Here is a 27,612-nt window from a genome sequence, read left to right as displayed (position 1 = left end):
ATCTTTTCGTTCCCGATACATCGGACGAACGAATACAAGTGGAGAATAGAACGTCACTTGAAGACTTTTCACCAGACAATGCAGTTGTTGGAAACAAGATTGTTGTCTAGAACAGCGTGGAAGTTCATAACAGTGCGGGAGTCCAGAACAGCGCGGGAACACAGAATAGCGCAGGAGTCCAGAATAGCGCGAGAACACAGAACAGTGCGGGAGCTTAGAACAGCGCGGATACACAAGTACCTTAGAATCAAAGACAAGTAACGATGGTTGGCCCTAAAGAAAAGTTACCCGAGTTTCATGGTGATGGTTCAGCAAACCCTATCAGACATTGTAAAACGTGTGAAACCATATGGATGGCAAATGGTGCGACGGATGAGGATGATTGGGTAAGACAATTTCCAACGACCCTACGGGGTGTGGCAATAGATTGGTTTTCTGACAATAGTCCTCAAAAACTTAATACATGGGAAAATGTTAAAAAAGAATTTATAGCAGAATTTAGATTGCTACGAGATGATAATGAAATAGTGGCAAAAATCTACAGCACCAAACAAAGAAAGAATGAGACAATCCGAACGTATGCCAAGTGATTGAAAGAATTGATCGAAAAGATGGAGAGTCAACCAACGGATGAGTTGAAAAAACGGTGGTTCGTGGAGGGGCTATGGTCGACTCTTAAAAAGAAAATGAAGATTGTACCACCATCATCGTACACCGATGCGTATACTCGTGCCATGGATTTAGAAAGCGAATAGAAGACGAGTAAGAAGAAGAAACATAAGTCCTCTTATTCAGATGATTCATCCTCGAAGAGTAGTAGTAGTGATGAGGAATCAAACAAGAAGGTGAAAGCGCTACAGAAAGACATGCTGCGGATGATGAAAGAATTCAAAAATTTGAAAAAGAATCCAGATACAGTAAAAGGAGAATTGTGGTGTAAGGGTTCATGCCCGAAGAAGCAGTTTTGTGACATCTGCCAGGTGGCAGGGCATTCCTTGAAAGATGCCCGTTTAACTTGAAAACAAAAGGACACCAGCAGGTGTTACTAACGCAGGAAGCGTCGAACAATAGCAACAACGCGGGCAATGATGCAACTTCAGGTGGATATCGATATAATAATAGAGGCGGAAGGGGTGGAAACAATAACAATAACAATGGAGGCCGAAGTAGAATACAATATGATGCAAGTGGACGGTCGATGATACAGTGCCGAGCATGTAATCTTTGGGGTCACTTCGCGAGGGACTGTACTACGAAAGAGATGCCGCAGCTACTGTGCAGATGGTGTAGTTTGGGGGACCATGAAGATTCAAAATGTCCAAAGCAAGGCGTAAATTTATTAAGTATTGAAACATGTGATGAAAACATGTTGGCAATCACGCGGGAGCAGCCGAGGAAAGCAAAATATCCGAATGCGGAAGAAGAGAAGGAGAGGTTACAAAAAGCCCGAATAGAGATAGAGAAGCAGATGAAAGCAGAGAAGTTACAAGTAAAAGACACTGCTGAAACTCCGAAGAGAAACTTGGCGGAACAAAACATGGTGAAACAGATAATGCAAATGGAAGTGCCAATTAAATTAAATGATCTCCTCACCATGCCACAGCTGCGTACGGCTATTATAAATATGACACCGTCCTCGAGAGTAATGTTGGAAGCAAAGGATAGTACGGAAACAACCACAACAGCAGAAATAGAACCGATGTTATTAGCACTTACGACAAGTAGACACCCAGCAGTGGTGGAGATGGGCATTCTGGGTACGGTGCTAACGGATACAATAGTAGATGAAGGATCGGGAGTGAATGTGATGCCGGAAGATATCTGGAAAAAACTTGGACAACCAACACTATGGCCACCCACCTTTCAATTACTAATAGCGGATCAACATGGGATAAAACTCTTGGGCACTCTGATGGCGCAGCCGGTAACAATTGGGACACAACTATTTTTACTGGACTTTGTAGTCATTCCATTAAAGATAAGAGGGTACAACGCCATCCTGGGACAGGGGTGGTTGGTGCAAGCTAAGGTAAAGCATGATTGGAAAAGGAATACTCTGTCAATGGAGAAAGGAGGTAGGAGATTTATAATCGATTTGCATACATAGATGGTAGGAGAAGAAGCAACGTCGTCGGACTCAGAAGGCGAAGGCAAGAATGATGACGAAGGGAAAAAAAGGATGGAACCAGATGATGAAGGGGTGCTAAGATTGGAAGGAGGGTCAATTGATGATGACTTAGATTCCGTGAATGGACTACTACATTGGCAAATGGAAGATTATGAGGTCTTTTCGAGCTGCAATATTTTGAGTATCGAGGAAGGAAAAGAAGGCCATAAGTTTCCGAAGGAGTACAGTGAATTGAAGGAAGGATAAGCGGAGGTGGATGAAACACCGGCCCATACGTTCAATAAAGATAAACCGATAAAGTATGAAGAGCCGACAGTGAAAGCAATGAACTTGGGTGATGAGGAAAATCCGAAGAACATTTTTGTAGGAGACGATTGGAACCCAGTATTAAAGGCAGCAGCATTCAGAATATTTATGGAGTACAAGGATGTTTTTTCTTGGACGTATAAGGACTTAAAAGGAGTACCACCAGAGCTATGTGTCCACCGGATACTATTAATTGAAGGTGCGGTACCCGTACGAAAGCGGTCGTACCGAAGGAATAAGAACTATGCAGCATGGGCCGTGGAAGTTGCACAAAATAGGTGGAAGGTATGGCGTCAGAAACATTTAAAATTAAACAGATTTCAACCTGGTCAGTTAGTACTAAAGTATAATGGACAAAATGAAATAAGGCCTAGAAAATTTAAAGTTAAATGGGTTGGACCGTATAAGATACGAGAAGTTGGATATAACAGAGCAATTAAATTGTGGACACTGGACGGAAAAGAAATACCAGATGCCGTAAATGGATCAAAGTTGACAGAAAGCGGCACAGGTGGTTATCAGGGTCAGATGTCAGATTGGCTAAGGTGACAGTGTTGAAGACCAGTTAGTCAGTCAATGTATTTTGGTTGTTGATTTGTCTCAAAGATTTTGTAATAGTCGTTAGGAGACGACTTTTCTTTTTTGGGGGGATGATGTCGTCGGTAGAAATTGTGTATCAGCCGACGAGTCCCTTCGGGAAGGAAACTGTATATCAGCCAACAGGTCTCTTCAGAAAGGAAATTGTTTATCAGCCAACGGGTCCCTTCGGAAAGGAAATTGTGTATCAGCCGACGGGTCCCTTTGGAAAGGAAATTGTGTATCAGCCGACGGGTCCCTTTGGAAAGGTTCTTGTTATGTAGCCGACGGGTCCCTTTGGAAAGGTTTTTGTTATGTAGCGACATGTTGTATGTGGCCGACAGACTCCTTCGAGAAAGTTCTTCGAAAAGTATTTATAACCCCTTCGGGAAGCATTGTAATCATCTTATCAATCAAGCATAATGTAATGTTCTGACATATGCGAATAATAATAAGAAGAGTTTTGTTGTTCATGTTCATGTTCACTATCTGTGTGCGTTTCTTAATTAATCTATGCGGTAAACATCCTTACTATATTGGTTTATAACTTGACTCTTTATTTTCCCTATGGCTTATAGAAAACACAAAGTTAACAACTGAATGGGTTGATGTAGTAATCTATTCAAAGACCCTTGAATTGAAAAAAACAGCTCTCTTATAAGTGCAAGATATGCAATGAATTTGTTTATGTGATTTGTGGGGTGTATGCTCTTAACCTGAGAGCAAAAGAAGCAAAAACAAAGTTGTAAAACTTTAAACAATTCAGACAAGAAAGGGGGCAGAACTCACTAAATGCACTCTACTTAAAACAATAATGCAGGATGCTGAGAAACGTGCAGCAATAACTAAAACGGCAAGAAGAGAGGAAAAGACCATGAAATAGGTATTTCCCGAATTATGAAACTGGGCTGATGCTTTGATAATACCCTTTTTATCTGTTCATCAACCACTCCCATGATTAGTTTCCGACTTTCAAATGCAATGAATTGACTAAAGACATGGACTAGCAGAAATAATAGAAGACATGTTTATGCTGAAGAGAGTAAAAGACACCATTCATTAAATAAAGGGAATAAAACCCAAGTTCATTCACACTCATTCAATTTTTAGCATTAACACATTCATTCCATCAATTCCTCTTAAACTAGATGAACAACAAAATCTAATATGAACTCCGAATCTCACACAGTAGTCATAGCTACAAGGGTTTGCCCAAAGTAAATATTGCCGATGCTATTAACTTCTTTAAATATTACATATATAGGCTTTCTCAAAATGGCCGGTTACATTGGATAATTGCCTTGCAGAGCATCTCTAAACAGAAATACTATTAATAGAACAAGCTTCAATCGTTTGCCTGTTAAGAGATTAACAAAATGCCAAGAGTGGCTACAAAAAGAAAGAGGAGAAAGAATAATGACAGATGTCTAAGACAATTATGTCTTCTTCTATGTAACTAATTTAGCTTTATATGCTTTCACAATGTCCGTTACATTGTTCAGCTCTTCGGCATTTGGAATAATAATGTTGTCAGCCTGGACCATCCAGTAGTCATGCATGTTTGTTAACTCATCCATTTTGGCGAGTCAGGATTTATACTTCTTTGTTTCTTTAATAATGACCGCATCTGCTGCTGAGAGTTCTTGGATTTTAGACACTTGGAAATTGAGAGGGTCAATGGCCTCATCGACAAATGTCAAGAACTTTGACCTCATTCTCTCAATATCCACAAGCTTACTATTGGTGGATACAAAAGACTTTGTGTACAATATTTTCAAGTTGTAAAAGCATTTGTCAATAACTTTTTGCACCAGGTCGCATACATCTAGCTTATTTGCAGACCTTGCAGAGCTTTCTATGACAAATTCTAAAGATTGTTTCCAATGAACAATGGCTCCGTGCCTATCTTGAGGATCCTGTGAGTAATTGCCACATTAGTCTTCATGTCAATTACCTCTTGTAGAAGGGCTAACTGCTCTATCAGCCCATTAGCGGCCTTCTGTATAGTCTTCTTATGGTCCGAGGATACTTCTCTGAGCTTGTGTGCATCCAACACCAAGTTTCCCAAATTTTCCACCAGTAGGTTACCTTGAATCTTCAATTGGTCTATCCATGCCCTTCCAACCTGCCCGAACTGCCTTTCATGTTGCAACTTTGTTAGCAAGTTCTTGTTTTCTTCTGCATTCAGGTCAAATCGACCTAGGGACGTGCTTCCAAGGGCAGACTTGATGCATTCCACCAGCTCCTTGTTTGAAGCATTCAACACTTCTTTCTCTGCTCTAAGCTCTTCCAACTTGTCCTCTATTTTCTCATTGGTAGATTTCCAGATGTTTACCATGGAACTGTGAACAGGGATACCAAGATCTAGTGTTATGATTTGGAAATCATCTTTTGAAAGCTCGTGAAATATCCCATCTTTCTATGGCTCAGTGATTTCAATCAGCATGTGACAGGTGGAGGAATTTGTAGCTAATGCCACGATTGTCTTTTGCTTCTTTGTCTTTTTGGATGGTTGAGAAGAGGTTACTTGTGTAACCAAGCCCTTTTATGGAGTAGCATCCTCATATCTCCTCTTCTTTCTATCAATAGTCTCCTCAAGCCATGACTCCGTAGATAGTACATTGACAGCTGACTGCAAAGTAGTGGGGTCAAGCAACTTCCTTGGCATTAAGGAGTTGTGTTGTCTTGGCAAGCAATGGGGAACGCAACTACCTTAGTTATTGAAAGGGCTAAGGTATCTCCTTGTTGGGATACATCTTGCTCTTGACCATACGTAGGATTAGTGTCACCATCCAAACTGATGACTTGAGTGGGGGAGGAAGGCTTAGCCATTGATTTTTCTTACTCCTTCCCCTTATCTTTTTCATCGAGCTTTTCTCCAACATTTCCAATGTCTGGAAGAGAGTCACTTCTGTACGTAGAAGTAATTGACACGTTCTTCTCTGGAGGTTGATCTCCTTCTTACCTAATGGATTGAGCAGGACCTATAGCACTTGAAGTAGTGGATGTGGTGTTTGTTTCTGCGGCGGATTGAGCGGCCCTAATGAAACTCCTCCCGTGGAACCAGTACTTCCTATTCTTTTCTTCCTTGCTCAAGTCCACTCAACCCATTTATCAGTTCTTTTAAAGATCCCTCGCATGAGGACCTCCATTATATCAATAATGGAGCCAACATATGGGATGGACAGAACTGGGGTGTTCTTGATCTTTTCTTATGATGTGGGATGCATGAAGCCTCTGTCATCTGCAAGGTTAGAAACATCAACATAATTGTTATATACTTTAATTTCATTAACAATTACCCGTGATCAAAATCTCTCTCGAGTTTGGTACTCATTGAGACACCCAAACCAATAATCTTCAATGTTCGAGACATGCCTGTAGGCATATCTCAATTTCAAATGATCCTTTACAAAATCAACTAGATCATATTGAGGCTTGAGCACCTCATAATCTAGCAATTTGATTTTGCCTTCAAAACTTTTCACCAGATTTCGAGCATCCGATCTGGAGGCACAAGAATATGAGCCAACCACTATAGGAAATGAAATTCTGCCAATCTTCTTTACATTAGAACAGAGAGTGTTTACTTCTAGGATCTGTCGACACAGCTCAACTAGTACCACTTTGTCCTCCGAATACCTTGGTAACTTCTTAGGGAATCCCTCATAAGCTCCTATCCGTAAATAGGAGAAACTCAAGAACTAGATGAATGAACATCCAAATTGACTTATTGCCAAAATTGCCTTAGGTGAGAATGTCCTCTCTGGGCATCATTAACCGCACATACTCCTCGTAACTTCTATGTAGTTGTAGATGTGGGTAAAACTCGTAGACTTTAGTATTCTCATTGTAATCCTGAATGCAAGGAAGGCCAAGCCACTTGTTGTGAGTCGCTAGGACATAAATCAAATAAGAAGACATGTAGAACTACCCAAAGCCTCTGGTTGAATTTAACCATGCCGAAAGTTCATGGCAAATGATCAGTGCCCAATCTATGTGCATATTTTCCACGCAAATTCCTTGTACCAAAAAGAAAAGATGCTCAACAAACTCCAATATCTCTTCTTTTCCTTTTAGCCTGAGGAGAAGTGCGAGGATATCTACAATTTCTCGCTTCAGATTTGTGCCAAATAGAGTTTTTGGCATCTTGCTCTTCTTTGAGCGCGTAGTCTGGAACCAAGTCTTCTGCATGTCCTCCCATCTGAGGGTCTTCTTTTCATTGAACATGGACATGGAAGTCATGAAATCTATGTCACAATATTGTTCCTTGATTGGGATGCCGAACGCAGACTACATCATTGCCTTGTTGATAGACAAGAGAATAGACTAGTTAGGAAACAAAATCTGCTTTGTTTCTGAGTCATATTGTCCTAAGCACTCTTGAACAAGCTCAGGTGCATGTACAGCCATAGGAAATCCAGCTGCCTTGACCAATCTGCTATCTTTGAGTTTCTGAGTGATTGAGTGAAGAGGTTGAGAATTAACCCTTCTGTGAAGATCACCCAAATCATAGAATTTGAAGGATGTGCCTGACGACTCTTTTAGCTCACTCTCTAGGCCAATAAGTTTCTTGTAACCAAAAGTTTGGATTGCCATTTGCCAAATGATTACACAAGATGCAGATTTTGAGAAATAGATGTTTTAAATATACTTGAATAAGGGAAATACTAGCAATCCTAGTGAAATAGGTAGACGGATTCAAATGTTGGCACTGCATGAACGAAATTAAGTTCGACCAACATTCACAACAAAAAGATTTGCATTTAATTCTTTGAATAACAACTATTTAAACTTTCCGTTTTTTGCACATCAAATATAACATTTCCAGAAGCACTAATACTTTACTAGAGTGATATGACTTTGCATGAGTGTTTTATCTTAACGGGAAGTGCCCTACTATCCATCAAAGTCTAGAACGCAGAAATATTTAATAGCGCTTATATATGTATGAGAGAGAGATACACTTAACTTTTTTGCAAGTCGCTTTCCCGTTGTTTGGAAATACAACATGGGTAGTAATCCTTTGCTAGTGCCCGCACTTCATTCTTCTTTCCGCTGAAAGCTTTTAATATTGCTTTGTCTTTGTATTGGGGTCACCTTTCATTATTGACATTTCCAGAAGCATCTGATGGGAGTGCCCGAGGTATTTTTGTATTTTAGGGCATCCTTACTTTACTCTTTTCACATTCTTCGGAAAAATGGCTCCTTTGTTACCTTTAGGCCGGAAATACCCTTTACGACCACATTTCTTGATTTGAGATCCAGCAAGCGGCCTTTTACCTTTATCTCTTTGTGGAGGCCTTGATGCTCAATTTCTGATCACCTCTTAACAATTGCAAGTCATTATACAGTCCCTCCATCATTGGGATAGACTTTTATCTTAAATTCATGCAGCATCGGAAGTAGAGACTAATGGCTTCATTTCCATCAATGTGTAGTAAATCAACCATAAACTCATAATACTTGATACGCTTAATCTTAATTCACCGAACCTTTAATGACATTCGCATTTGCTTCCGTCCATAACATCACAAGCCTCTAATTTTGACAGAATCAGATTTGAGACTTAACAGCAGCTGTCATAGCGTTGTTCCTCAGATCCGCACTTGATGTGGTTCGCTTGAAGAGGAAGAGTTGCTCGAGATCTCAGAAGCCGTGGAAAATGAAATATTAGGACCAAGTACTTGATAATGAGGTGAAGAACAACTTACTTCTCATCAGGAAGATGCCAGAGTACAAACCAATAACTCCTAGACCACCTAAGTCCCGCGCACACCGAATAAATAGGAAAGCCACAATGGAATAAAGTAGATTGCTTGGGAAAGATGAGAAGTAAGTTACCTAAGACACACTTAGACATACTTCATGTAAAACACATTCTCTATCTAACCAAATACTTCAATCAAAACAAAATGGAGCAACTAAAACTTGGCAACATTATGAATCCCAAAATCAGTCCAAAAGTTAACACTCCAACCATTGCGAATGAACCAAAACAAATGCTTTTTATGACAGCTTCCCTGATATTTAGAGCAATGAAAATGAATGACTTGGAGGGAAGAGACAACCAAATTATTCTCTCAAGGATGTTATTCTCTGTATATTTGGTTCAATATAATCTGCCAACAATGCAGATGGAGCCATTAGCATTCTCCAATGAAGTTTAATTGCTAAAGCCTTATTGTGCCTAGCGTAGGACTTTAAAGCAGGACATTTTTCAAGTGGAAATATTGAGGAAACATTTTTGCGCTGAAAATATTTATGGGTTATTTCCATGTGGTTCTCTTCAAGGTTTCAGGATCCCTGGTCAATCAAGCATTTAAATTTTAAAAAATTGAACCGAAGTGGAAAACTTACAAACAAGCAAATTTTCAGATCCATTAAACAAGCCCCCAAGATAATGCATTCCATAAAAGTTCAACTTGCACTTTATCATTATTCAGTCTATTTTGAAGCTTCAATACTTGTTTCTGGTTATGTTAATTTAAAGTCTTTTTCTATATCTGTGATTATTAGCGTTAATCTATTGATTTTTCAAAATTGTTGCATATCATTTCAAAATGTAAAATTCCATACAAGAACACAGGCTCTAAATAGAAGACAAATATGACCACTCACCTTTCACATCATTTAATTATGCTAAGCATTCTACAGTGACACCAAGGAGTCTCACGTAGTTACTGTACATAAAAACTTCTTCTTGAGTTTGACATCAATTTACATATCAAATACTAAATAGTTAATAACTACATAAATTCAAACACAAGTATATAACAGTAACTACACTTTTTTCACTAAAAACAATACAAGAATTACCAAAATAATGAATGGTAGTATTTATAGTTTTCATAAATAAAAGTGAGGCTTACATACAAAAGTAAAATAGCTCCTCAGCAATAATAATGATTATTAAATAATAAATAAAAATGTGTCTGTAGTAAATACAATTCTGGGTAAAAAACTAAAGTAACTCTTTTAAGAATACAAACTGGCTCCTGACAAGTACTTGGGATATATTGTTGTATTATCAATTATAAGAATTTATGAGGAATCATGTTATGGCATCATTTTATTCTCCATACTGCAAATGGGTTAACAGAATGTAAACAATGACAGGACATTTGAAATTGTCAACTCTACAATGAACACTTTCAATTGCTACAATTACACAGAACCTCTTAATACTTCCATATGGATCATGAAAATAATGACTGATAATAAGCTATACTCTTTTACAAATAGTAAATTATGCATTACTATACTGCTATTGGGAATCTGGGATATTAGAACATTCTAACTAAACATAACAATACATTCAAAATTGTACCACATGATTTTCCACATCTGTACCTTCTTAACATAAGCAAGGTCCACAACCGCTTCAAGTCATCATTTGCAACAACTTTCTCCTTCTGTTCATGCTATAACAGAGTACAGTGACAAATCAGATATTATGTGCCTCCACAGATAATATTTGTAATATAAATAGATCTATCTCTAAAAGATACTATGAACAGGACTTCATTAGAGATATATTCCACCACAGTCTACCCAATAAGCGTTCATCTCATACATTACACTTATAAATGATAATTTATAATATATCCCAGTTACCTCAGATAATATATGCGATGATACAATTTTGTCCCACTCTGGCTTCTTTGTATCTAATAGTACTAAAATTATATCAAATCTGCTGAGAAGTGGACCAGAAAGACTGGTATTTACAGAAAGCGCTGGAATAACAAGGAATGGACATCAGTAAATTGAATCCAAAAAAACACCAGCAGAAATCACTTATAGTTCATTTTAGAGGTTGTATTTGCATTCCTTTCAATCAGTCAAAAAAATTAATTGAAATATATCCTTAACTTGAGATGCATTCTGTATTGTAAGCAAAGAAAACAAATTTTGGAGAAAGATAGTAATATGGGTACATTGATGAGGATCGTACTGTCCCTTTGGATTAGTGACGCCAAATACAGTGGTTCTGGTGTTAAGAGTTGTAACAAGTCCAGCCTAGCACAATTATCCACCATTTGTTGTTAAAATATTGTTTATCTTGCCAAAATAATCATATAAGCTAAGCATAAATATAGAAAACATGAAGAATTCAATGGAATTCAAATATAAGCAAAAGAAATCGGCATAATAAATTACCTATATATCATCACAATCAAACAAAGCCCCAACAAAATACAGTTTAAATCACATGCATTCATTCATTCATTCTATAAGGACTGTAATTCCCTAGGGCACATCTGTGGTAAGAGGACATGGATCTAGTCAATAATTATTGTACAAGTCGCAATGTAACAACCATCAACCACTGATCCAATCAGAGTTTAAAGTGAAATCAAAACATACATATGTTTATAATGGAGACGGTATCATCCTTAATTCACTCTCAAAAATAATTTGATTATATGAGAACTTAATGCAAACTGCAACAAGGCTTCTAGAGAATCACCACAAAGAAAAGACAACCTCCACAAAGAAAAGCCAACCTCAGAATGCTGAGAAAAGCATATCAGCCCAATTAAGCTAATTTACCGATGCTGGTTCTGATGCTGGTGCAGGTGTGGGGTGCTGATGCATGGATTTTTTGGGGGGGGATTTTGGGTGTCTCCGTATATATATTTGTGTGTGTGTGTGTGTGTGTGTGTATAAATTTAGTTTTTGAATACTTTTGCTTGCTGTGTCAGCTCTAAAATGATTGAGACGTAACATAGGAAAAGAATCAAAGACTTAATCAGAATTATTTTGTATCAGCTAATATTTTTCAATGGCGACACACAGTATAGAAGTTAAACAACAAAACACATGGTACACTTATACTTGGCTTCTAGAATGATGAGAGTTTGTGAGAAAATTTGAAGGCTTAATTATAAGCATTGTTTGACTAACTTTGTGTAACAATTGAGAAATCTAATTGTTTTCAGCTACATTTGTATAGCTAGGTATATTGCCAATGTCAATGACTGAAATAGTTCATCTACATGACATTATAATACTGCAAAAAATTGATTTGAGTTTCCCCAAGTGTTCTAGTCAGTTTGGCAGTGTATACTGATTGCATTTCAAAACAGTAAGCTTCAGACCAGTAACCAAGTGTTCTAGTCTCCCATTTGAGGGAGGGGGAAGATTTTGATGGAGAAGTAGAACATCGGAAGGAAGGGATTAGAAAGAGGAACAAAATAGGGGATCCAGTCAGCCATATTCGCAGAGGAGAGTATACAATCCGGATGCTCCGTGGATTCACCCGGATGCTTGACGGATGCTTTGAGGATGCTTTCCCAAGCATCCACAGGCAGAAGCTATGCTTCTTGCCAACCTTCATGCCACTTCCAAATACATCCACACCGCAAAGTTTAGGATTAGAATTTCGAGAACCTTCTTGGGTTGTTAAAATTCGTCCTATGTAGTAAAGGCACATAGGTTATCTAGACAAGTTTTGAGGATGTACATGGTGCCTCGGTCTTGCAAAATATTGTAATAAAAATGCCCATGTGGTTGTGCATGTTATTGTCATGTCCTCTTTTCTAGTCAGCGAGTTTCGTTGCGACATTAGCCCATTTTACCTTGGTCCCATGGGCAAACTAGGTTTTCTATATGGTCACTTTTTGGCCTAGGAGATTTCACTTGTGGGCTAATTAGGATTGTTTTAGTGGGGTTGCCAAGCACTTACTATTTCTAGTAACTCACCAGACTCATCGTTCTTGGCATTTCAGAGTGGAACTAGGAGCGTCTCATCAAGAGCTTTCCGGCAAGCTATCAGACATGCATATCTAAGTCCATTTGATGGGAGATTTTAATGTCTAAAGATTTAACAAGTTAATTATAAAGCGACCTTATAACTTAAGTTGATATTGTTAATGTCACTTTATTATCTATGTGCAATTTGTTTCCCTGAGCGGGGGGAAAGGTTTTTATTTAAACAAGAAATAAAGAAACAAAAATGGGAATGCGAAAAGTCACTTGTTTGTTCTTAAAAGGGAAGATGGAGCCCATTTCTAGCATGCTCGGTTTATGGTTCAGACTTTGTTTTCTCTCTTGGAAAGTAATTTGGAACATAGTTTAAAACTTCGGTTTCGGCAATATCTCATCTAGCCCAAAAATTTGAAAAATATCGGAATCGGCAAAACTCGGCAAAAATTGGCAATGAATCAGCACTTTTATCAAACATTTCAAAAGGTGCAATTTCTTTAAATTTCTTAAAAACTCATTCATACACACCAAATCTATAAAACATATAATGATTTGAGATATTCACCATATATAAATCAAACTTTTGAGTTAAATAGTAATTCATAGCAACTCAAACTTAGTAGATTAATGCAATGATAGAATCATATACCAAAAAACAAGTACAACATCTGAATATAAATAAGTTTAATACATATAGAAGTCAAACTCCAAGAAATGAAAACTTTTGAATACATATTAGGTTCAAGTTGGAATATCAAAGAAAACTAAAAATAGCAATCATAAATTGTGTCTACAAGTAAAGCCCAAAAGAGATCGCTCCTATTGGGTGGGTAGTGTTGAAGTAGTTTCTCTAGCAACATCCTCAATAGATGCTTGAATAGGGGCTGCAGGCTCACCAGAAGCCTTTGATAGATGACCAAACTCATTTTCCTCCTCACATGCTGCCCCATCCACATCCCAATCACCTTCCTCCATCTCAAACTCACCTAGCTGCTCATCTGTCAAAAAAGGATCCTCGTATTTGAGGCCCTGTAGAAGAAGAAGCCTCTCCACTTGTTTGTGATCCTGTAGAACTAAAATCCCCATTGAGGCTACCATGGCATCGAATGTTCTCTTTTTTGCTGCCTTATTTTGTGCAAATCCTTGAAGGCTTGTCAAAGCCTCTCTAGAAGCCTCTTCCAGACATTTATCACAAGGTGAAATATCATTGTTTGGAATCTTTGCAAGATGGTGTTTCAATCGGCTTACACCTGAAGTCATATGCTTGTGGCAAAAGATACATTGGACTTTTCCTTTGTTTGCTCCTCGGATCCCATATTTCCATAAATAGTCTACTCTGTCACCAATCATCTTGTGAAGAAATAGGCAGACTTTAAGAATGTATCCAAAAAAATCAATAATTATTAAAGGTTCATCCCAAATAGGAGGATTATCATCCCTATCAATAAAGGACATTTTAGGAGTGCTCTAAATCACTAAAGCTTGATCCCTAAAGGACGAAGAAGGAAAATTATATTATAATGCAGGCTCATAGAAAGGAGACATATTAGGAGAAGAATTAACATCCATCCTCAAATCATCTCCACAAAGAGAAATATGATGGAGATATAGATTAAGGTCATCTTCGTGCTCTAATATATCCTTACAAGATAATTCAAAAGAGGACAAAGCATCATCACACATGCCAAACAAGTCTTTCTAGGTATAACACCATGCGATGGTAAGGTAAGAGGAGGATGTTGTGAAATCCCAGAAGAAAAATGTTTGGAAAACATTTGAAACTACTTGTGCAACATGATAATGAATAAAGAGATGCATAAAAACAAGATCTAGATGAATTCAAATGAAATTTATACAAATGAAAAGGAAATCAAACACCATAAACACAATATGGCATCTAATTCCACAAAACATAAAAAATGTAAATGTTTTTTGTATTTTTGAATAAATTTTGCATTTTTTAAAAATATTTTTGCAAATGCAAGAGCATAAAAGAAATATACTTTTATATTCATGTAAGATCTAACATTAAATGAAAATCTAACACCAAAAAGAAAGAGTTGTCTATCGCAGGTTCACCAAGCATCTAAATATACAATAAATCTAATCTAATATTCTATAAATTAATTAAAATACTGTTATAAATTTATTAACATCTAGTAAAAAATAAAACTTATTAAAAATTGTTATAAATCTACTAAAATCTATTAAAATATATTCTAAATATCTTAAAAATTAATAAAATACAAGCAATTTAGAAATTAAAATAGTCTATTATGTATTTTTTGTTTTTACTTATTTACCAAAATATATTATATTTTGGTTTTACTTTTCTAACATAAATTAAATGTTAAAACAAACTATATGATTTTTTTTTCTAAATTACAAAATAGTAAAATACTACATACTAGGGAAGTGCTACCAGAAAACAATCCAAATCTATGAAAGAAACTATCAAATCAGTGTTGTCTAGTGCTTCTCAAATGTCGTTAAACACATCTATGAAGTGTCACCGATGCAGAGTCCAAACAAATGAAAGTCGAATGCCTCTACCACTATTTTGCACAGACAAATGAGGTCCAAACAAATGACAATTTCGAGAAGACTAGACAAACTTAGATGAATGATCAATTAGGTTGTGAACGAAACAAATGAGTCGGGAAACTTATAACACAGTATTAAACCTAAAATATCCCCCCTTGACTTTTAAAGGAGTTCTGCAATTTTTGGCTTTTAATGCGATATATTTGGAAATAAACGAAACGATCTTTTGCAATTTCTTGTTGCTAGTTTCTGTCGCGTTAAATTCGCCCAAGCATTTGCTCCATGAAATATCACATGATTGGCGATATTTCACTGGTTTTTGAAACTATGATTTGAAAAGATTTTGCTTTCATCCAGCCTAAGGATGGAAACCCTAATGTCGATAGACAATGGACACAACCCCATTGTCCATGGAGACGTCACATCAAGTGTCTCACATGTAAATTAAAAGTTCTTTTCTTAGTTCTCCAATCTGACTGTAAAACAACATTTAAGATTGGATTTTTGATAGCTAGTTATTGTAAAGCTGATGTATAATACAATAACATAATTTGAGGAATTTTAATGACAATCTACTAGTTTATATTGATGGTTTACATTGCATCACTTATCTGTTTATGTTCTAAAAATTATTGAGTTAGAACTGCACGAATAGCGATTCAGGATATTATAGTGGTATCAGAGCACCGAATTTGCAAGCGTGTGAAATATTTTTACAGAGCAAGTTCATAATTTTTAGAACTAAATAATCAGAGCTGGTTCAAAAAATATCTTTGGTGTAGTGCTAATTTTTGATGTAGTGCTTATAAGATTTTCTAAGAAATTGACTTTCTTGTGGATTTTGTCCATTTGAATGTCATATGCCTTATGCGAATGGGACCAAAGATTGTGAAACAGGAAGTATATTATATCAATATTGGATTTAATTAAGGTAAAATCCATAAATTTTTCTATGCAACAAAGACTTTGCTTCTGGAGATTAAAATAGCCCAAATTTGAGTTGAAGATCCAACCACATATCTTTTGAAAGCTATAAAGTTGAGTCTAGATAATTTCATGAAGAGTCAATATTTGACAGTTTTAATAGTTTCCAACTTTCCATAGTTCATCAAGCTAGTCTTTGATTATAATATCGACGGCAAAATATTTGAAATATTAAGGTTGGGTGTAAAAATATACTTTATAATGTCGAGAGTTATATAAAGGAAAAAAACATATTTGGCCTTTTATGAAACATTGTCATATAGAGGCTATTATCAGTGACATTTCATATTATTATGTGATTACTATTTCATCGAGTTTCTAATTTATTCCCAAAATGTTAATTGCTCCGTGGGACCCTATACAGTTTGAAGATTAATGTTTTCTCTGTTGGAAAGGAATAGATGAGGAAAGGAGATCACAAGATGGAACTGGATGGTGTACTTGAAGAGATAATTCAATCCCATTGACTATGAGCTTGATCTGCTCCAAAAAATGCAAGGGTTGAAGCAGACTAGAAGATTTGTTTAGGAATATACAAAAGATTATGCTATTCTTATATTCATTGAATGTTTTTCTTACAACACCCATTTGTGTTACAAGAAAACTTGCAGGCAGGTCAAGCTGGGATGTAAAAATTACCACAACAGGGACAATTATATAATTTTGAAGAACTATAGAAAAATACATATGATCAATTTCTTGGGGCATGTTCGAACAAGATTATCGCAAGTGGAGAAGAAGCATCTATGTCTTAAGTATGTGTCAAGTCAAACAAATCATCTCTTCATTCAACTAACACTAAAAGGAAAACAATACATGTTGGTGGAAGCTAAGAGGAGTTCAAATCACCTAGCGCGATTGAGAGTTGGAACATAAGAATGGAGGACGAATCCAATTTTGGATAGAACTACATCTCCCTATTTGGCCTCGTCTTAGTAAGGGAACCAATTACTAGAGATATACAATAAATAGTAGGGGATGAGATAAGATTATTTTAACAGTGGTATCCATAAGAGCTCCTTTCTTCTACACTAGATATAATCAGTCAATGTTCGAGAAGGAGGATAGAAGAATATGGAAAGACAGCTCTAATGTGACTCATTTATAATATCAGAATATAGGACGACATTGTAAAGTGTATTCATCACGAAGAATGGTCGGCGTAGAAAGGTGATGGAGTTAACTGAGACAAAAGAGTAAAAGTTATAGATTGTGTAATATATTTGGTGAGTTGATCATACAATACATTAGAATATAGAACACTAGAATTTAGTAGGAAGAGTCATGAAAAGAGAGAGTAACATGATAAGATACAATAAAAAAAATATACATTAACCAAAATATATGATTATGAATGATCTTCTTAAATTTGAGACATTCACATAAATTTCAAGGGAAGATTATAGTATTAATGACTATTTAAAACTTTAAAAGTGATCACTACAATTTGGAGTCATCTCTCATTCTACTAATCCAATAGTTGCTCATGGACACAGTTTGCCTACAATATGCGATATATGTGATCTTTGTATCAAGATGTCACTCCAAAATTAGAGCCTTGGATATTGAACGCATGGAGATGTTTGAACAACATACTTAAGATGATCATTGACAGGCTTATGCAGGCCAGCAGTAATATTTTGATTTGGTGACATAATGTTTAGTTGTCATTTCTGTGGATAGAGGCATGTAGTGGAGATTGCTAATAAGATATTGCGTTTTGGTGCCACACATATAAGGAAAACTAAGGGGCATCTTTGAGATTGTAATACTCATTTATTTGGGGATTCTCAAGAGGATAAACTGGTGTGAATTTCGTTACAAATGCCCACTACAATTTGCATAACATTGAGTTGAGATGCTAGAAGAAACTACAAATCAGACTCTCACATACATATAGAAAGGATTCACATCGTGAAGGATATCATTGGTCATTTGCTCCAAAATAATGTGATAAGTATTTTTTTAATCTTTAGTATTGTCTGTATATTTTTGTAGTCAACCTTTTATTCGTATTTCTATGTGTACTATAAAGAGAAATTTGCCTTGTTCTTCTCGAATGGTGCATTAGGAATGATTCATTACATAGGTATTGTTGGCTATTGCCTCTTGCATACTAATTTATTTGCATATCGTAGTCAATCTCTTAACCATATCTATGCATGTAATATAAGAGGTTCTTTATTATAATGCTTTTGTTCTTTTCCTTGATCCCCAGGATGAAGTTTACCATATTTGATGTGACATAAAATTGTTCGATGATATACAAATGGGAATGTTACATTGTGTAGAGGAAAAAATAAACAACATTCCATTCCCATATGAACTATCCTTAGAGTCAAGATGTTAGAGAAGAGACGCCATCAAGAATGTGCAGGGATGTTCTTCAAGAAAAGAAGATGGATACATTAGGCATGCTAACAAATATTGTGCAAGACTCAATTTGATGATAGATACATTAGTCATTTGATGTTCATCTAGATAAAGTGAGGCTCTTGAGGCAACCTTCTATATCAAGAGGGAGCATGACAATTTATTAGAGGCAACGTTGGACAAAGTGAGGGAGCATATAGAAGACATGCTTCATTCAACCTTTTGATGATCTTGATCATATTGATTCAGATGGAGTAGACCATGTCAAGATAGATCCTCTAGTGATCATGTATATGGCTAGAACGCCTTATGCTACTAGGACACTTGTTGAACTAGGGAAGCATGACACAACCTTATCAGATTCAAAGGGAGTCTGAAACTCCAACAGAGACAACCTTGTATAAGGAGGTCAAAAGGTTGATATCAATTTCAAAGGGGGTATGACATTCCATCAAAGGAAACCTTGGACTAGAAAAAGTCTATAGATTGAGAAGAAGTTCGAGGTGAAATTCTTTGTAACTTACTCTTCTGTGTGAGAGAGAAGTTTGAAGTAAAAACCCTTGTTTCACTGTCTAGGAGCAGCTATGATGGATCCACCCTCTAACTTGGTTCATGGTGGATATCATGTGAGTTTCTACATGATTATCTCGGAAAATTTCATAAGAGGTGACAATCTTTCATTAATATTTGTGTTGTGAGCTCGATATTGTAAGATGACGATCTTACCAATAGCTCGAGAGTTCTTGTGATAGACTACATTAAGTTGGTGTCCCAAAGTGTCAGAGATCATGATAACAAATCTATCATGATAGACTACATTAAGTTGTTGTCTCAAAGTGTTGGTGATCCTGATACTTGTCATGATAGAGATCATGGCTTTTGTCTGATAGACTACATTTAGTTGTTGTCCTGGAGCGTGTCAAAAATCAGACAACTCATATCCTTCTAGGATATAACATATTCTTTTGGTAGGCCGTAGATTGGGATATCACACAATTTCACAGATACACAAAATAATCTAATTAATACATATGAAGTAAAACTTAAAACATACCATAATACCAGTAGGCAAGGAAATGATTTCTTTATTAATACCAAAAACGAACATGAGTACAATACCAATGTTCTAGACATTTATAGAAGGGTCAGTTCATTGGAAACCAACCAACGCATTTCCTTACCACCTAACTACTCAACCCGACTAGCTTAAACAAGTACTAACATAATAGTTACTTTATTCCGTCTACATCTATCCCCCCAAAAAAATGAAGTCGTCTTCCAAATGACTGTAGAACATGAAACCAACAAAAACAACTTTGACTTCAAGAGGAAGGATGGGAGGACATCCTTGTGCTCGAAGTTCCCCTTACTCGTTTCAAGTCTCACTCAGCTGTCTTCTGCTTTGTCCGAATGCCCTGCAATATTTGTAGGGTGTCCATCTTTTTAGCTTCTGTCATGGTGACCTTGCTCTCTAATTCAGCTTTCTCTTTATTCTAGGCTTCCTGCATAGGAGCTTTCTTTGCTGCCCACTATTGTTGAAGACTCTTTCTTTCTAGCCCCCAAACTTTAGCTATGTTTTTCTCCTTTTCAAGTTTCAAAAAGGTTCCCCGAAAGGCAACCCCCATTGCTATGAACGCCTCTAAGAAAGGCGAGTGTTCCTGTCCCATGGAAATGATACTGCTCGTCCATGTAATCGCCATGTTCTCCTCTGAATAGCCACCCTGTTCTAGAAGTCCCCAATCCGTCTAGCAGTTAGTTTGCATAAAAGCGGCCAATGCTTCTACTGCGGTGATGATTATGATGGTTTCTAGGTTCTAAGCCCTGGCTTGCTACACGATCTTCCTAGTAGAATGCTCCATGGCCTGAAGCTCAGTAGGGAACAGTTCAGCCTTGGCTGCAAAAGAGGTTGTGTCTAGTGGTTCCTCCCGTTCTATTTGTATCTCTACCTATTCCTCAGCAATTGTTTCTATGGGTGAAGACACCATGCCTTCTTCCTCGAGTAACCTATACGCTTCCTCCAGGATGGTATCTGTCTTGGTCACATCAGTACCAACTACTGTCATCATGCTACTCTGGGTATGAATTTTCCTAGTTTTCTCCTCTCCTCCTATTGGTTGTACCACAAAAGCAACCGGATGGACTATTTCCGATCCAAGAGGTGTTTGTAACCTCACTTTATGAGCACACTTTGTTTGGCATCTGAGATCGATTACTTTAGTACGGGATGATTGTTTTGGAAAGATAAGTTGCACCATCTTTGGAACTAATATTCTGGAAGCCCCCCATGTTGGAATTTGTTGCCGGCCACCTGTTCCTTCGTTGACTCCTGCTTGATTTGGATTGGAAGTATTTGTTGTCTCAATTCTGTCGGCAACACTAGGCGATTTCTATAAAGTTCAGGAGGTTCTGCTACCCTTGCTAGAAGTAGCCCCTCTATAGGTGGTAAAAACATCACTGCCTGTGGAGTCCCTTGTAGATGACTCAAGTAGATCTTTGCCTCTTGTGAGTTTGAGGAAGAGAAATCCATATCACTACCTTCTTTTGAACATTCATCATCCTCCTCTTCCACTTCTTCGATCATTATTGTTTGTTTCAGTTTCTTTTTCTTACGTTCTCCTTCGTTGTGAGATCCCATGGTATCCATCTACAGCTAATATGTCATAGCCAGCTTGTAGGGCTCCACCCTATTAGCTGGTACCGGAATTCCTTGGTGCTCACTGCTCACCTGAGTGTGTACGACTTCTAAGAACAAGGCCACCGTATGATGCAGCATATAAGCTTTATGGTTCAACTCCATGAATTCTCAAAGTCTATCAGAAATAAATTTAGCCCAGTTATATGTCTGCCCTTTATACAATCCATCCACTGCAGGTAACATCCACAGAGCAATGTCAGAAGTGTGGCTGCTCGCAGTGAGTTTGCTTATAACCAAATCTACCACACAACACCATTCATCAATTGCTATTAAGATTTTCTTCAAACCCCGACTGTTCTTGAAGATTCCTTCCCATTCCAAACTTGTAAGGTCTTTTCGGCACATTAGTTTCAACCATTTTTTTTGTCTTCTACTATCATAGAAATTTTTTCTACTTCTTGCCCTCTGTTAGGAATTCCGAAATCCCTACTTATTTCTTCTGTTGCATAAGAAATTGTCACCTATTGCTGGAAATGATGTACTATAGATTTATGACCTGATTTCTCATACCCTATGATTAAATTCCATAGGATAGACTCAAACTCTTTTAATTCAAAAATTGAAATAAAAATGATTTTATCTACCTCTGCTGTACATAACACTTTCTTTAGGGGATGGTCTGCCTTTGCTTTTTCCCACCAAGTCCTGCACTCGCTTCCCATCACACTTTCAAATGTAATATTATTGGTAGTGATGGTGAATTTCTGTACCACTTTCCCTTTAGTTTTTGTCATCTTCCTTACCTCCTTTGCTTGCAATACGGCAGATTTCTTTCTTTTTGGAGTCTATAATGTTCCCTTGCTGGGATTTCCAATACTAAGTTTCACCATTGTGTGTCCCTGTGTTAGTTCCCAAATTTGTTGAACTGGTCGTATATGCCACTTGTACCAACCGTCCCTCCACAAGGACTGCTTGTAACCAACTTCCATAGGTTGTGCCAGATTTTGTACGAATTTCTCAAGTACTAGGAATGCCTGTGTTTGCCATACCTCTGTTTGCCATCCTCCAAATTGTTGTTGTACAAGTGTCTGCACTTGCCATACAGAATTACCTCTTATACACCCTCGCTGTATGGATGTGAATAGTTTTCGTATGGACTTGAATGGATACCATATGGATGTGGTTGGAAGTCATACGGATTTTACTCGCTATTTTAGTACACTACCATGTTTAGATGAAATTTTCCGATGCTGTACTTTTCCTTGTTCCCATACAGACATGACTTGGTGATGTCGTACTCTACCCTTCTGTCGTACGGATGACTATCATATGGGTGGCTTCCATACAAGATTTCCTTCTGAAACCTGTTGCCATATGGACTGGTGTCTCTATTGTATAGGCATGTGTCTTGGCGTACAGATGTAGTTCCTTGTTGTCGTATGGATGAAATTCTTTGTTGTCGTACGGTCGTACTTCCTTGCTTCCATACTGACGTGTTCACCTTGTGTACACTATTCTGTCATATGACTTTTTCACCGCACTATTGTCCAGGAATGTTCTAGAAGTGCCTTTGCATGGCCACCCGTCCCTCTCGTATGGCTGTCTGTACGTGACCTCCTCGACCGCTCCTTCCTATATCCGTACGGCTAGCTCAGTTGCATCTTGTTGTCTATCAATTCCTTTTCTGTCAATTGTGGTAATGCTTTTTGACTTGGTCTCTTTATAAGGACTTGGTTTCATTTTTTCTCCTTGGTGACTTTCGCTTTTTGCTTTTGGTCTTTTTTCCTCTTTTATATTTATAAAATAGCAACTTGTCAATTTATTCCTTTTCTCATATGCTTTTGACTTAGACCCACTAACGAGGTCTCTACTAGGCTTGTTATCCAAAGTAGATAACTTTATTGCTCCATTCTTTTTATACTCAGTACACTCCTTCAGGTACCTTCTTTCTAACTAAAATCCTTGTATTTGCAACATATTACATTCTCCATGGAAAACTTCATAGTCTCCCATTTTCCAGTGGATTAATCCTTTAAGGGAACTTGTGTCGTCGTTTGAAAGGGAAAAATTAAGATTAAGTTGCAGAATGGGAATCATTGGCTACTACATGAGGTAAGACATGTTCCAAGGCTGAGTAGAATATTTAATTTTAGCAGGGCAACTCGATGATGAGGGTTGCGTAGTTACTTTTAATGATAAAAATTGGAAGGTTTCAAAAGGTTCCCTTGTAGTAGCAAAAGGTGTGAAAGTAGGGACCTTATATCTTTGTACAGGTCATATTGTTACTTCTACTTTGATTGTTTTAGAGAAAAATGAATGTTCAAGAACAATTGCTACAGTTGAGCAGGAAGAACAAAAAGTTGTTGTAGATTCTGATACAGCACTATGGCACAACAGACTTCGGCACATGAGTGAGAAAGCTATGAAAGTAATTCATTCAAAGAAAGTTTTACCAAGTTTGAAATGTGTTAATATGGATTTTTGTGAAAATTGTGTGTATGGAAAACAACAGAGAGTGAGTTTTGTAAAGACTGGGAAGGAAAACAAAAAGGAAAAATTAGAGCTTGTGCATACAGATGTATGGAGACCAGCTCAAGTATCTTCCCTTGGTGGCTCTCATTAATATGTTACATTTATTGATGACGCAACTAGAAAAGTATGGGTTTATTTCCTTTGACAGAAATCTGATGTATTTCAAACTTTTAAGAAATGGAAATGCTTGGTTGAAAATGAGACTGGTAAGAAATTAAAATGTTTCAGATCTGATAATGGTGGTGAGTATTGTAGTCATGAATTTGAAGATTATTGCTCCACTAATGGGATTCGTAGACAGAAAACTGTTCCAAGGACTCCACAGGAAAATGGAGTGGTTGAATGCATGAACAGGACTATAATAGAGCACGCAAGGAGCATGAGGTTGCATGCTAGGTTGCCCTTACACATGTGCGTAGAGGCTGTCAATACTGCAGTATATTTGATTAATAGAGGTCCCTCTACTCCTTTGGGTTGTGGTATTCCAGAGGAGGCATAGACTGGTAAGAGGGTTGTCGTATTCTAGAGGAGGCATGGACTGGTAAGAAGGTGAGATATTATTTTCTCAAGACCTTCGGTTGTGAAGCTTTTGCTCATATAGACTCTAAAAATAGAACCAAGCTAGAAGCTAAATCAAAGAAATGTGTCTTTGTTGGAAATGGCATTAATGAATTTGGTTATAGGCTTTGGGATTTTGAAAATCTTAAAATTGTTAGAAGTCGGGATGTCGTATTCAATGAGAAAGTGTTGTACAAAGATCTGTTGCAGCAACATGAGAAGAAAGTGTTAGAGTAATTATTTGTTCTAACTTATTAATTAAATCACTTTGATTTAATTAATTAAGTTGCCTATTACTCTAGTTTTCTTAAGCTATCTTGTAGGTGCATATAATTAATATTTTATTAATTATATTGTGCAACCCTAGCTTTTTTAGGCTTTAGTTTCCCTTTTCGGGTTTCATGATTCCTTTATAAGGATTCACCTCTTTGTATTTTATTTATTCACTTATTGGATTATATGAGATATTGCTCTTTGCATGTCCATAAGATGGATCTGGCTTTTTGGCCTCCTTGATTTTTCCTTGCCTCTGTTCTTTGCTTCATCCATGTGACAGGTTTATGCATGTAGGTGTTCTTGGGAGATTAGTTTTTCACCTAATCTAACAGAAAGAAGATGATTATGTAGTGCTGGATGATACTCCAAAAGCTAATGTTCCAGCCATTCCTCATGATGTGCAACAACTGCAACAACAAATACCACACACACCGGTGAATGTTAGATAGTCAACAAGGCAAATTAGACTTCCACAAAGATTTTCTCCCTCTTTGTATTCTATTTTACTTACTGATGCTAGTGAACCTGAAAGTTATGAAGAAGTTGTGCAGGTGAATACTAAGATTCAGTGGGAGTCTGTAATGCAAGATGAAATCGACTCTTTGCTGAAGAATAAGACATGGGATCTATGCAAGTTGCTTGCAGGTAAAAAGGCTTTACAGAATAAGTGGGTTTACCGGTTGAAAGAAGAGGAAGGAGGTCAGAAAAGATTTAAGGCCAGGTTAGTTGTAAAAGGATTTGCACAGAAAAAGGGAATTGATTTTGATGAGATATTTTCTCCTGTTGTTAAAATGACTTCTATTCGTACTGTTTTAAGTCTTGTGGCTATTGAAGATTTGCATTTAGAGCAGTTGGATGTTAAAACAGTCTTTCTTCATGGTGATTTGGATGAAAAAATATATATGGCTCAGCCACAGGGTTTTGAGGTCAAAGGTAAGGAGAACTTAGTGTGCAAATTGAAAAAAAGTTTATATGGCTTGAAGCAAGCACCTCGGCAATGGTATCTAAAATTTGACAGTTTTATGCATGAGCATGGATATAATAGGTGTCATTCAAATTATTGTGTTTATTTTAAAAGGTTGGATGATGATAGCTACATTATTTTATGTTTATATGTTGATGATGTGCTTGTACCTCGGTATAACATGGATCATATAAAGGGGCTAAAACGCCAGTTAGCACATGCATTTGCTATGAAGAATTTGGGGGCCGCAAAACAAATCCTTGGTATGAAGATTTGTAAAGATAGGAAGAACAGAACATTGACACTATCTCAGGCTGATTATGTTGAGAAGGTGTTGCAACGTTTCTCTACGGAGAATGCTAAAGCTGTCAGCACACCTTTACCTGGTCATTTGAAGTTGACTAAGGAGATGTGTCCTAAGACACAGGAAGAGGAGGATAAGATGTCCAAGGTACACTATGCTTCAGCTGTAGGAAGCTTAATATATGCTATGGTATGTACTAGGCCAAATATTGCACATGCAGTGGGAGTTGTTAGCAAGTACATGAGTCATCCAAGAATTGAGCATTGGAATGCAGTCAAATGGATTCTCAGATATTTGAAAGGAACAACCAATAAGTGTTTACACTTTGGGGGCTCTACTATTGATTTACAGGGCTATGTTGACTCAAATTTGGTAGGGGATATTGATACCAGGCGAAGTACTACAGGTTATGTCTTTACTATTAGTGGAGCAGCTGTGAGTTGGGTTTCTAGGTTACAGAAGATTAATGCTCTATCCACTACAAAGGCAGATACAGAGGCAGCCAAGGAGATGATATGGCTTCAGTTTTTCTTAGAAGAATTGGGACATCCTCAGAAGGATAATTATTTGTTCACAGATAGTCAGAGTGCCATTCATCTTGCAAAGAATTCAGCTCTGCATTCTAAGACCAAACACATACAATTGCGGTACCATTTCATTCGGTCAGTTTTGGAGGATGGACAGTTAAAGCTGGATAAGATCCATACAAATGACAATCCAGCAGATATGTTGACAAAGGTTGTAACAAGGGAGAAGCTGAACTCCTCTTCAGTTTCGGTTTGTCTTCTAGACTGAACATGAATAATAGAACAACAGAGTTCAGGGTGGTTTGATCCAGTGGGATCCCCATGTGGTAAATGTATTGCTACAGAATCAATCTCCAAGTGGGAGATTGTTAGATTATGGTGACTGATCAGGAAAGTACTATACATACTTCATTCTTCAAATAAATTTGGGTCGTGGCCAACGTTGTAGCCGACATATTATGGCCGACATGTGCCCGACATGTTGTAACCCTAAAACTGATAAAATACTTGTATAAAAGGGTTTAGGGTTAGGTATTTTCATTATGTTGTGATGCAAAATTGCTTCTTGCGGTGGTATTGAGCTGTAAGGGATTACAGACTGTAATCAAGTTGTAATCACTGGTTTGTAATAAGATAGGACTTGCTGTTTCGTGGACGTAGCCCAGGGATAAGGTGAACCACGTTAAATCTTGGTGCCTTGTGTTCATTTCTATGTGATCTATTATTTTTTTGTTATTAGTTATATTTGCATGTAGTTTTTATTTCTCTCCGTGGTTTATCCTAACACAAACTAGTGGAGAGAGTGGTGCACAATGTTGGGTGAGTCCATATGGAAGTGCTCTAGTAATTTGGTGAAGTATGTGGAGTCGTATGATGCCTGTATGCCAACAAGTTCACCAATACAGATTTTATACACAAATGATTCCAAATGATCAAAGATATTAAATATGTACTCCAAATTGCAAGAACAAATGGATGCCAACTACAAATGAACATGGGGCGCGGATTTGCCAAATTCGAGCGATAATATAGAGAATTGGAATAGGGTGAGGGTTGAATCCCACCAAAATCGCACTAGCCAAGTAGGGAAAATCTTTCACTTCCGAAATGGATAGGATTTAACAGTACAAAGAAAATAATCCAAATCGCATAACAACTACTACCTACATGTCATACTAAAATACCCTTTAGAGG

The 27,612-nt window shown here is 37.2% G+C and overlaps 1 protein-coding gene across 3 annotated transcripts in view; it reads right to left on the bottom strand.

Annotated features, from left to right (window-relative positions):
- MCM9 (minichromosome maintenance 9) overlaps positions 1–27,612 on the bottom strand; it is a 265,434-nt gene that overhangs the window by 3,208 nt on the left and 234,614 nt on the right. For all 3 annotated transcript variants that reach the window (XM_089804504.1, XM_089804503.1, XM_089804502.1), the window contains 3 exons: positions 10,951–11,032; positions 10,628–10,749; positions 10,364–10,434 (listed from right to left, as the gene is read on the bottom strand). In XM_089804504.1, the coding sequence (XP_089660630.1) occupies positions 10,364–10,434; positions 10,628–10,749; positions 10,951–11,032 (275 nt within the window). The remainder of the gene's footprint in view (positions 1–10,363; positions 10,435–10,627; positions 10,750–10,950; positions 11,033–27,612) is intronic.

This window comes from Cupressus sempervirens, chromosome 10 (genome assembly GCF_028749045.1).
Source record: "Cupressus sempervirens isolate cs-2001-9-10 chromosome 10, ASM2874904v1, whole genome shotgun sequence".
In the NCBI taxonomy this organism is placed as follows: Eukaryota; Viridiplantae; Streptophyta; class Pinopsida; order Cupressales; family Cupressaceae; genus Cupressus; species Cupressus sempervirens.
The sequence above is the reverse complement of the archived record's forward strand: the minus strand, read 5'-3'. Positions and strand labels throughout refer to the sequence as shown.